The 12,633-nt window shown below is 36.9% G+C and overlaps 2 protein-coding genes across 22 annotated transcripts in view; one reads left to right on the top strand and one right to left on the bottom strand.

The window, feature by feature from the left end:
• LOC127839330 (A disintegrin and metalloproteinase with thrombospondin motifs adt-1-like) overlaps nucleotides 1–12,633 on the bottom strand; it is a 288,676-nt gene that overhangs the window by 237,369 nt on the left and 38,674 nt on the right. The window lies entirely within an intron of this gene.
• LOC127839328 (nucleoporin NUP188-like) overlaps nucleotides 1–12,633 on the top strand; it is a 104,817-nt gene that overhangs the window by 83,575 nt on the left and 8,609 nt on the right. Inside the window, exons 36-41 of the mRNA XM_052367631.1 lie at nucleotides 1,200–1,400; nucleotides 4,813–4,917; nucleotides 5,417–5,575; nucleotides 6,347–6,484; nucleotides 6,945–7,019; nucleotides 8,746–8,867. Of these exons, the coding sequence (XP_052223591.1) occupies nucleotides 1,200–1,400; nucleotides 4,813–4,917; nucleotides 5,417–5,575; nucleotides 6,347–6,484; nucleotides 6,945–7,019; nucleotides 8,746–8,867 (800 nt within the window). The remainder of the gene's footprint in view (nucleotides 1–1,199; nucleotides 1,401–4,812; nucleotides 4,918–5,416; nucleotides 5,576–6,346; nucleotides 6,485–6,944; nucleotides 7,020–8,745; nucleotides 8,868–12,633) is intronic.

Raw genomic sequence — 12,633 nt, 5'->3', positions numbered from 1 at the left:
TGATCGTCCGGTTTTCATAGAGTTCCGGTTTACCAAGAGTATGCATATTGCCGAAATATACATTGTATGCATTGTGTACAAAATCATATAAGAATAAAACAAACCATATACATTTACATGTACCATGTGATAACTGTACTCATGTAATGTTTATGTTTAAAACATTCTTTAAAAAATGTATTTTTATTTGATTAAAAGCAAAAAACATTCCATACCGACTTGTTTTGATTAATTCCAAAGTGAGCGTGGTGCTTTATACATGTACATACGTAAAGTTTGTCATATAGGCGAGTGAGTCGTGTTTGAGTTTGCTATAAATAGCTCTGAATTAAATAAACCTCAAAGACAATTTTGACAAATAACGACACAAATACGATTGTTGTGGACACACGATTTATTATTCAAGACATAACATATTTCACAAAACATACACACACAAAAAACATTGTCATAATTATTTTCAAGATATTTTACCGCACGTCTATTATAGACATTTACAGTTTGTTTTCCATTATTTAATCGGACTTCTTTAGCGCGATAACGACTTGACACCTTTATGGTATGTTTAATCCGATTATCGATAATTGTGCGAGCAAAATGTGTGACACCGCACGCGCTGTGCTGACTAGGTATTGTAATTTTCATGCCTCGGGCATCTTGATAATTTGGACCATTTGTGTACTCAATGTTTTTTACTTTGAAAATGACCATATCTACGGAGATATCTGTTCGGTTTTCGGTTTTGAGAAGGTTCGGTTTATTCAACATTTTTTAACAAAGAAATAGAAGGAGAAAATATGGGACTGGCCCGACCGTTCGGAATCAGGAGAGTTCCGTTATTCGGAGAGTCCGGTATTGGCAGAGTCTACTGTATATTCAATCTAAATTTACTTATCAGTTTTTTTTCGTTATAATTTTTAAGGACATGGTCATATAAACTATTTTAACTTTGTAATAAATTCCTATGTACGCTTTTGCTTGTTATTTTCAAAGCCATATTTAAATCTGTATTTACTACCTTAAAGTTATAAAGTAAATTGGCAATTAGTGATATTAAATTTACAATGTGGAACATACTCCGACATATTTTATTTTGAATATTTTCACTTAATTATCTCAGCATAACAAACCATCTCAACACCCAAATATTTGTAGTCACGTTGATAATATCAAAGATGATGCCTGTGTTGTTTTTATAGCTTCAGATTGTGATCTGCTGCGCGTTAGATGAGCTAATACACCTGACAGAGAGCCCAGAGGTGTGGCTGACCATACTTCAAGAACACATGGTCCTAGCAGCCCTCCTGTCTTCTGTAGAGCAGTACGTCAATGCCCAGGAGTGCGTACACTATGTACAGACTGTGTTCACCATGCTAGTCACTGTGGCCAAACTTGACAAGGTGAGGATAATTTCAGGGGTTAGTTGCACACTGGAGAAGTAATCGTGGGTGGGTGCTTGAAAATTTTTACTTTTTTGGGTAGGTGGCATATCAGGGGGTTTTCTAGCAATTTTGGGAAAAGGAGTCTGGTTAAATTGGGATTTTTTAAATCTATAAAACGACAATTTTTAGCTCATCTCTTTTTTGAAAAAAAAAAGAGCTATTGTCATCACCTTGGCGTCGGAGTCCAGTTAAGTTTTGCCTTTAGGTACACTTTTCTCATAAAGTATCAATGCTATTGCATACAAACTTGGTACACTTACTTACTATCATGAGGGGACTGGGCAGGCATTGCATTTTGCATTTTGACAGAATTATGTGCCTTTTTTATACTTAGAAAATAGAAAATTTTGGTTAAGTTTTGTGTTTAGGTCCATTTTATTCCTTAAGTATCAAAGCTATTGCTTTCATACTTGCAACACTTACTAACTATCATAAGGGGACTGTGCAGACAAAGTTATGTAACTCTGACTGGCATTTTGACAGAATTATGTGCCCTTTTTATACTTAGAAAATTGAAAATTTTGGTTAAGTTTTGTGTTTAAATCCATTTTATTTCTTAAGTATCAAAGCTATTGCTTTCATACTTGCAACACTTACTAACTATCATAAGGGGACTGTGCAGGCAAAGTTATGTAACTCTGACTGGCATTTTGACAGAATTATGTGCCCTTTTTATACTTAGAAAAATGAAAATTTTGGTTAAGTTTTGTGTTTAGATCCATTTTATTCCTTAAGTATCAAAGCTATTGCTTTCATACTTGCAACACTTACTAACTATCATAAGGGACTGTGCAGGCAAAGTAATGTAACTCTGACTGGCATTTTGACGGAATTATGTGCCCTTTTTATGCTTAGAAAATTGAAAATTTGGTTAAGTTTTGTGTTTAGGTCCACTTTTTTCCAAAAGTATCAAATCCATTGCTTTCATACTTGCAACACTTACTAACTATTGAAGGGGACTGTGCAGGCAAAGTAATGTAACTCTGACTGGCATTTTGACGGAATTATGGGCCCTTTATACTTGAAAATTTGGTTAAGTTTTGTGTTTTGGTCCACTTTACCCCTAAAGTATCATAGATATTGCTTTCATACTTGGAACACTCACAAACTATCATAAGGGGACAGTAAAGGACATGTTGCATAACTCTGGTTGTCATTTGTTACGGAATTATGGCCCTTTTTTGACTTAGTAACTTTGAATATATGGTAACATTTTGTGTTTAGATCCCATTTACTTCTAAAGTATCAAGGCTATTGCTTTTACACTTTAAATACTTTAATGCAATCATATGGGTACTGTACCTGGAAAGTTGAATTTTACCTTGACCTTTGAATGACCTTGGCTCTCAAGGTCAAATTATTAAATTTTGCTGAAATTGCCATAACTTCTTTATTTATGATAAGATTCGATTGATACTTTGACAAAACAACTCTTACCTGACATACCACAATTGACTCCATCCAAACCATCCCCACGCCCCCCCCCCCCCAAAATAGCAACTTGATATTTGGCATGCATGTGTACCTCATGGAGCTGCACATTTTGAGTGGTGAAAGGTCAAGGTCATTCTTCAAGGTCAAATGTCAAATATATGGTGTCTGTCCGTCCGAAAACTTTAACATTGGCCATAACTTTTCAATATTGAAGATAGCAACTTGATATTTGGCATGCATGTGTATCTCATGGAGCTGAACATTTTGAGTGGTGAAAGGTGAAGGCGAAGGTCATCCTTCAAGGTCAAATGTCAAATATATGGCGGCTGTCCGTCCGAAAACTTTAACATTGGCCATAACTTTTTTAATATTGAAGATAGCAACTTGATATTTGGCATGCATGTGTATCTCATGAAGCTGCACATTTTGAGTGGTGGAAGTTCACGATCAAGGTCATCCTTCAAGGTCAAAAAAAATATTCAAAGCAGCGTTCTCATGAAGCTGCACATTTTGAGTGGTGGAAGTTCAAGGTCATCCTTTAAGGTCAAGGTCATCCTTTAAGGTCAAGGTCATCCTTCAAGGTCAAAGGTCAAAAAACAAATAAAAAATTTCAAAGCGGCATTATCATGAAGCTGCACATTTTGAGTGGTGGAAATTCAAGGTCAAGGTCATTCTTCAAGGTCAAGGTCATCCTTCAAGCTCAAAGGTAAAAAAAAATAAAATCTTAAAGCGGCGTTATCATGAAGCTGCACATTTTGAGTGGTGTAGGGTCAAGGTCATTCTTCAAGATCAAGGTCATCCTTCAAGATCAAAGGTCAAAAAAAATAATTAAAAATCAAAGCTGCGTTATCATGAAGCTGCACATTTTGAGTGGTGGAAGTTCAAGGTCAAGGTCATCCTTCAAGGTAAAAAAATAAATAAAAATTTCAAAGCGGCGTTCTCATGAAGCTGCACATTTTGAGTGGTGGAAGTTCAAGGTCAAGGTCATCCTTCAAGGTCAAGGTCATCCTTCAAGGTCAAAGGTCAATAAAATAAATTAAAAAATTCAAAGCGGTGTTCTCATAAGCTGCACATTTTGAGTGGTGGAAGTTCAAGGTCAAGGTCATTCTTCAAGGTCAAGGTCATCCTTCATGGTCAAAGGTAAAAAAAATTAAAATCAAAGCAGTGTTATCATGAAGCTGCACATTCTGAGTGGTGGAAGGGCAAGGTCATCCTTCAAGGTCAAGGTCATCCTTCAAGGTCAAAGGTCAAATCAATAATATTTCAAAGCGGCCTTCTCATAAAGCTGCACATTCTGAGTGGTGGAAGTTCAAGGTTAAGGTCATCCTTCAAGGTAAAAGGTAAAAAAAAATTCAAAGCAGTGCAATAGGGGGCATTGTGTTTCTGACAAACACATCTCTTGTTTTTTTCAAACATGGTTAAAAAACACAAATATTTATTTTTATTATTTTATTTTTGAAATACCGTCCAACCATCCCACCCAAGAATCCCCCCCAACAAAAAATGACCACACCCCCACACTATACACCCCTCTCCACTCCACCCCTCCCTCCTTTGTGATTGATATTGAGATAGGTCCCTACACCTTTAAAAAGAAAAATAGATGCTCTTGTTGTTATTATTATTTATCAACAAAATGGACCAAACAGAGATTTGTTTAATCAACAAATATTGACACTTCAGGACAAAATCAGAAACAATTAAGGTTGATTCTTTGTTAGATGTTTGTGAAATGAAACTGAGATAAAATAATCATTTTAAACTTCTTTCTGGAAATTGGGGAATGTTTTTTTTAATTTCGGTTTGTGATCAGGTCCGTTAGCCTTGGGATTGGCTCGTTTTATGGCCTTTTTTAAAAAGCAGGAAAGAAACCTGCATATCATACAGAAGAGCACTCAATTTGAGTTTCAACTACTCAGCTAAACTTTGTCCTCAGGGTGCTGAAGCGCTGGCCACTGCAGGCCTTACACACCATGTGTGTCTGTCTGTTACGAGGTGCTACCAGAACATGGACACCAACATGTACCAGAGGCCTACACCGGTATGTAGCAGGCGCTTATTGATTGGTTTAAACATATTTATTTAAACATTACAAATTATTATACATAACATTTCATAAAACATTTATAATAGGTATATGTTTGAATGGCATTGAAACGAAAAACAAGGTCTAATAGCGTTCTTCTCACTCGGTATAAATACAGATGCATGATGTGTGACAAACATACTGGGGTTAATGATTGAGCAATATTGAACATTTTCACAGATTTTAGCATGCATTGGGGTTTTTTTGGCCCCCAAAAAACTGAAAAGTTTCTCCTTAACGCATATGATGCCTTTTTTTTGCTAAGAAAAAATACCTATAGATTTCAGAAACACTGACTACATATAGCTTAATATCCATGAGACATAAATTAAGAGCCAGAAGGTGATATCACTCTTATTTTCCCATGTGCCAATAGCCCTGTTTTGCTTTAAATCCAGAGCAAGCATCCTTATTTTCCCATTTGCCAATAGCACCACCTTTGCTTGTAATGCAGAGCAAGAAGTCCAAGGTGTCTGGCAGTCAGTCAGGGAGCTGGATGGGTGTGTACTGTATGGGCCTGGAGCTGTACTCAAGTCTGCTGGAGAGACTCAGGTTCGCATTCCTGGAGGACGCCTTCAACTTTGTGGGCTGCCATCAGGATAGAATTCAGCAGGTAAAGGAATAGTCAAGCTTTCAACTTTTAGGGATGTGATCAAGAGCGGGATTGTTATCAATTAATATTATATGTAAATGAAACTAGTTGAGAGTTGAATACAGAGAAATTTCTTTTTAACCATATCTTTATGTACTTGTGCGCTATTCCATGTTGGTCAACTGTTAAATCATGTTTAAGATTGACTCTTTTTAAAAAAAAAAAATTCACAGCAATATAAGTCTTTATAGATGCTATGTTCCATAAATAATATCTAAAAAAAATGAAACAAATATATTCATTTTTTGTTTTTCATATATTATATATATTATGCAAAATATATTATTATGTTTACTATGGAATAAAAATGGAAGTTTAACAAGTTTAGAAAACTGGACCGGGAGTCTTGGCAAGTGGTTCATGTTTAATGACACAAATATAATTTTATCTTTATTTGACACTTACATGGTTTTCTGTTTAAATATACCAACATTTGTTTCAAAATTTATTGTTTTTATTTTGAAAAACAAAAAAAAGGCCTAAAACCAATAAAGTTGGCAAACATCTAATAATGTCCTGCAGGTAAACAAAATAACATTTTTGATGTCAGTTCTGACCTCTATTAAAAGATTATAAGCTAGTGTAAATCAATTCTTGGTCATCTATAGGAAATCTACGCTAAGAAACTGGTGAGAAGCAAACAAAATAAAACCTGAACAGACTGCCAGTTCTGGTTTTATGCAGGTTGCATAAAAGAACGAGTTAAGTATTATATTTGTCACTATTTCCTAGTGTTTGGAGATGGCGAGGTTTAGTCTTTGTCCGGAAACGTTCCTTGAGGTGGAGAGGACCTGTGTGTTTGTGGGAGAACTGGCAACTTACAGCAGGGAATGGAGGCTACATCTTCCTGAGACACTCAACAAAATACTGGTAAGGGGTGCTTGTACATTTATGCCTGTGTGGTTGAATGTAGACTGCTAGAGGTGCTTTATATATACGCTTGTGTAGTTGGTTGTAGGTTGATTCCTTCACATTGAAAGTCAGATGTTTTGTTTGTTGTTTAACTGTTGTTACAAACAGCTTGAAATTGACATATCACGGGTATTTCTTAAATAACTGTATCAACTTTGAAAACTATGTAAGTGTCGTTGTGTACTTGAATTTTTAGGACGTGTTGAAGAAAGGTTTAAACGGCAAGGCTTTCTGTTTATATGTCAAAATATAAGAACAAATAAACGAGAAATGAAAGGCTAAAAAAGTTTTCTGCTATGTACATGAAATAGCAGTATGAATGCTAGTGGGCATGTAAAGCAGAAGTTTACATGACACCGAAAGAATTCATCTATAAAATCATTAACATTATGATAAATGGAGCACTTTCTCATTTCAGACTGGAATACTGTGCATGAATCAGACCTTCATTTCCTACCTGATCAGACCCAGGTACCTTCAACTGATCTTGGAGGTGAGCTGACGGTGGCCTGTGTTGATAAGTTTTTTCAACTCTACTCATACTTGTTACGTTGAAATAACATTTTAAGTTTAAGCCTTTACCCCTTAGATACATATTTTAATATCATAAATACATACCTGCTATCCCTAGCTATACCTCCCCAGGTGGGTTAGCTTCTCCAGAAATCTTCAAGTGCCGGAATTCGGCCACCTCTCCTACTGAAAACAGATCATATAAATAAATACATATTTTGATGCATTTGTAGTCCCTTAAAAATTTAAATTTAATTTAAGACCTTTCTTACTAGATTCAAGTTATTATGGCTTCATCTGCAAACCGTAGATACTGATGAGCAGCAAACAGCATAAAACCTGAACAGACTGTGAGTTACTCGCAGGCTGTTCTGCTTTTATGCTGGTTGCGTAAGCCATTTTTACTTTGCCTCTTATGGGGAAAAGGATTAAACCTTAGAAAGTATATATTTGAATCACCAAAAATGTTTGTTTGGCCAGTCAGCATAACATGTTATAAGTTTGTGGAACAAGAAGTGTAAATGTGCAAGAGATTGTATCATCTGCAGTGATCCAATCACACTTGAGTTATTTGCCCTTGAACAAAGTGGTGTAGTGTTATTATACCCCCACAAACGAAGTTATGAGTGGTATATAGGAGTGAGCTTGTCTGTCGGTCGGTTGGTTGGTCTTTCGGTCCGTATTGAGTGTTTTCTCTCTAATTCGAGTTGTTTTCATCCGATCTTCACCAAACTTGGTCAGATGTTGTATCTAGATGATGTCTAGGTCAAGTTCGAATATGGGTCATGCGGGGTCAAAAACTAGGTTACGGGGTCACTTAGTGCGCTTTAAACATTCAGCATGGTGTCTGCTCTCTAATTCAAGTAGTTTTCATCCAAGCTTCACCACACTTGATCAGAATTTGTATCTAGATGATGTGTAGGTAAAGTAGGAACATGGGCCATGCTGGGTCAAAAATTAGGTTAAGGGTTCACTTAGTGCGTTTTAAACATTGAGCATGGTTTCCGCTGTTTAATGTGAAGACAACATGCAAAATATTCTGTGTCAATGCGGCATGTGGGCGTATTCGTCACTTCTGGGACAAAGCTCCAGTTTGCCCTTGTTTTAGCTGGATTGCATTGAAAACTTAGGGCTTATTTAGACCCTATTGATTTTTAGCTAAAACCAGTTCTTGGGTGTTGCAAGATCTTAGAGTTCACCAAGATTTGGTATAGAACCTGGAACCTCTTAATACGTAGATGGAAATAAATCCACTACTTGAAGTCTTTATGAGAACAGATATTGTCCCTCAGTGTCACTCTAATTAAGATCTTAATCCAGTATGAAACTAGTATTCTCTTCCCCTCATGTAGTTTTCTTGTCATATATCAGTATGGAGTATGAAAGCTTGCAATCAATAAATATAATAAAAAATAAAATAAAATAAAATACACAAAAAACTATAAATAAAAGCCCCAAATTATGGAGACAGCTCAACTAATAAAGTACCCATATTTTTTTTAACATTTTAAGGTACTTTACCATGGATTAAGGGCAGCTTAATACTCCTAAATTTCAATTGGAAAGTTGGTGATCATTATACATTGATACAATTCTATTCTGACTGACTTGATGAGAAACCTTTTTTCCCCCATGTTGGCATCTAAAAATCGGGTGTGCATAATTAGTATACATGGTTGCGTATGGTATATCCCTTTTTTGTGCAGCAACAGGGGGTTGAGAAGCAGCTCAACGGACGGGCACTGAACCGGACACCCTCTCTACAGCATCAGACGTCCACAGAGGACCTTGACCATCCCAGCAGGCACCACTTGCAAGTCCAGAACAGGTCTGAGTTTGGAGCCTCGTTCTGAGAAAACTGAGGTCAAATATTACACATTAAATATGCATTCTTTTATTAGGATTCTACCAAGGTTATCAACCACCTGGGGGCTGAGTTACCTGCAATTCTTTTAACTCCAGAAGCAAGTTCAAGGTTACTCATTGAGGTTGAAGATCACAAATTCAATTAATTATTGATGAGTTAGCCATTACTCCACTATGCATGAAAGCATTTTGAAATAACTCTTAAACAAGTGGTATCTTTCATCTTGCTGTGTGTCACAGGTAATACTCAGTTCTTGAGGTGGTACGGTCAAGATCACATACTGAGGTCTAATATTTACTCATTTTAGCTCATCTGTTTTTTGAAAAAAAAAAATGAGCTATTGTCATCCCCTTGGCGTCAGCGTCCGGTTAAGTTTTGTGTTTAGGTCCACTTTTCTCAGAAAGTATCAATGCTATTGCATTCAAACTTTGTACACTTACTTACTATCATGAGGGGACTGGGCAGGCAAAGTTAGATAACTCTGGCATGCATTTTGACAGAATTATGTGCCCTTTTTATACTTAGAAAATTGAAATTTTGGTTAAGTTTTGTGTTTAGGTCCATTTTATTCCTTAAGTATCGAATCTATTGCTTTCATACTTGCAACACTTACTAAATATCATAAGGGGATTGTGCAGGCAAAGTTATGTAACAATGACTGGCATTTTGACAGAATTATGTGCCCTTTTTATACTTAGAAAATTGAAAATTTGTTTTAGTTTTGTGTTGAGGTCCACTTTATTCCTAAAGTATCAAAGCTATTGCTTTCATACTTGCAACACTTACTAACTATCTTAAGGGGACTGTGAAGAAAAAGTTATTTAACTGTGACTGGCATTTTGACAGAATTATGGGCCCTTTATACTTAGAAATTGAAAATTTGATTAAGTTTTGTGTTTTGGTCCACTTTACACCTAAAGTATAATAGATATTGCTTTCATACTTGGAACACTCACAAACTATAAGGGGACAGTACAGGACAAGTTGCATAACTCTGGTTGTCATTTTGACAGAATTATGGCCCTTTTTTGACTTAGTAACTTTGAATATATGGTTAAATTTTGTGTTTAGATCCACTTTACTTCTTTAGTATCAAGGCTATTGCTTTCAAACTTCAAATACTTTCATGCTATCATGAGGGTACTGTACCTGGCAAGTTGAATTTTACCTTGACCTTTTAATGACCTTGACTATAAAGGTCAAATTATTAAATTTTGCTAAAATTGCCATAACTTCTTTATTTATTATTAGATTTGATTGATACTTTGACATCGCAACTCTTACCTGACATACCACAATAGACTCCACCCAAACCATCCCCCACGCCCCCACCTCAGAATCCCCCCCCCAAAAAAAAAATGACTACACCCTCACACTATACCCCCCCACCGCCACCACCGCCCCCCCCCCCCCATTTTTTTTATATATTATATATGAAATATATGGTGGAGCTATCCTACTCACCCCGGTGTCGACGTTTCCGTAAGTGTGCAAATGTTAAAGTTTTCGTACTACCCCAATTATTTTCATTGTCCCTTGACATATTGCTTTCATATTTTGTTTGCATACTTGTTGAACAACATGACCCCAATCTATAAACAAGAGCAGACAACTCTATCAAGCATTTTGTCATAATTATGGCTCCTTTTGCACTTAGAATATGCAGCAAATGTTAAAATTTTCGTACTACCCCATTTATTTTCATTGTCCCATGACATATTGCTTTCATATTTTGCATACCTGTTTACCAACTTCACCCCAACCTATAAACAAGAGCAGACAACTCTATCAAGCATTTTGTCATAATTATTGCCCCTTTTATACTTAGAATATGCACATTATTGATAAACCTATGTTAAAGTTTGCGTACTACCTCAAATATTTCCTATGCCTTTGACATATTGCTTTTATATGTTGCATACTTGTTTACCAACATGACCCCCAACCTATAAACAAGAGCAGACCAATGTATCAAGCATTTTTACATAATTATGGCCCCTTTTACACGTAGATAATTGAACATTTTGCTTAAATTGCCATAACTTCTTTATTTATGATCACATTTTATTATTACTTTGACAAAACAACACTTACCTGAATACCACAATGGATTCCACCCAAACAATACCCCACACCCCTACCCAGAATCCCTCCCCCCCCCCCCCCAACCTCCCCTCCCTCCCCCCCCCCCCCCAAAAAAAAATATTATTTTTTTAAACATCATCTAATAAATTACCCCACCCCACTTTATACCCCCCTCTCACCCCCCCCCCTTACCCCTCCCCCCCCCCCCCAAAAAATAAAATATATACCCCCACAAACGAAGTTTAGGGGGGTATATAGGAGTGAACTTGTCGATCAGAAGTTGTATCTACATGATGTCTAGGCCAAGTTCGACAATGGGCCTTGCCGGGTCAAAACTAGGTCACGGAGTCACTTAGTGCGTTTTAAACATTCAGCATGTTGTCCGCTCTCTAATTCAAGTAGTTTTCATCTGATCTTCACCAAACTTGGTCAGAAGTTGTATCTAGATGATCTTAAGGCCAAGTTCGAACATGGGCCTTGTAGGGTCAAAAACTAGGTCACGGGGTCACTAAGTGCATTTTTTAACATTCAGCATGGTGTCCTCTCTCTTATTCAAGTAGTTTTAATCTGATCTTCATCAAACTTGGTCAGAAGTTTTATCTAGATGATCTGAAGGCCAAGTTCGAGCGTGGGCCATGCCAGATCAAAAACTAGGTCACAGGGTCACTTAATACGTTTTACACATTGAGCATGTTGTCCGCTCTCTATTTCAAGTAGTTTAAATCCGATCTTCACCACACTTGGTCAGAAGTTGTAACTAGATGATGTGTAGGTCAAGTTCGAACATTGGCCATGCCGGGTCAAAAACTAGGTCACAGGGTCACTAAGTGCGTTTTAAACCTCACCATGTTGTCCGCTCTCTAATTCAAGTTGTTTTTATCCAATCTTCACCAAAATTGGTCAGAAGTTGTATCTTGATAATGTCTAGGGCAAGTTTGAATATGGGTCATTGCGGGTCAAAAACAAGGTCACGGGGTCACTTAGTGAGTTTTAAACATCACAATGTTGTCGGCTCTCTAATTCAAGTAGTTTTCATCCTATCTTCACCAAACTTGGTCAGAAGTTGTATCTAGATAATGTCTAGGTCAATGTTTGAATATGGGTAATGCCGGGTCAAAAACTAGGTCACGGAGTATCTTAGTGCGTTTTAAACCTCACCATGTTGTCTGCTCTTTAATTCAAGTAGTTTTCATTCAAACCTCACCAAACTTGGTCACAAGTTTTATCTAAATGATCTCTAGGACAAGTTTGAACATGGGCCATTCCGGGCCTAAAACTAGGTCACGGGGTCACTTGGTGCGTTTTTTAACATTCAGCATGGTGTCCGCTCTCTAATTCAAGTAGTTTACATCCGATCTTCACAAAACTTGGTCAGAAGTTTTATGGAGATGATCTTAAGGCCAAGTTAGAACATGGGCCTTTCTGGGTCAAAAAGTAGGTCAAGGGCTCACTTAGTGCGTTTTAAAAATTGAGAATGGTGTCCGCTGTTTTTTGTGAAGACGACATGCAAAATATTATTTGTTTATGCGGCATGCGGGGGTATTCGTCATGTCTGTGACAAAGCTCTAGTTTTTTTTAAACATCATCTAATAAATTACCACACCCCACATTATACCCCCCTCTCATCCCCCCTACCCTCCCC

This window comes from Dreissena polymorpha, chromosome 7, assembly GCF_020536995.1.
Source record: "Dreissena polymorpha isolate Duluth1 chromosome 7, UMN_Dpol_1.0, whole genome shotgun sequence".
In the NCBI taxonomy this organism is placed as follows: domain Eukaryota; kingdom Metazoa; phylum Mollusca; class Bivalvia; order Myida; family Dreissenidae; genus Dreissena; species Dreissena polymorpha.
This window is presented reverse-complemented; position numbering and strand designations above follow the sequence as displayed.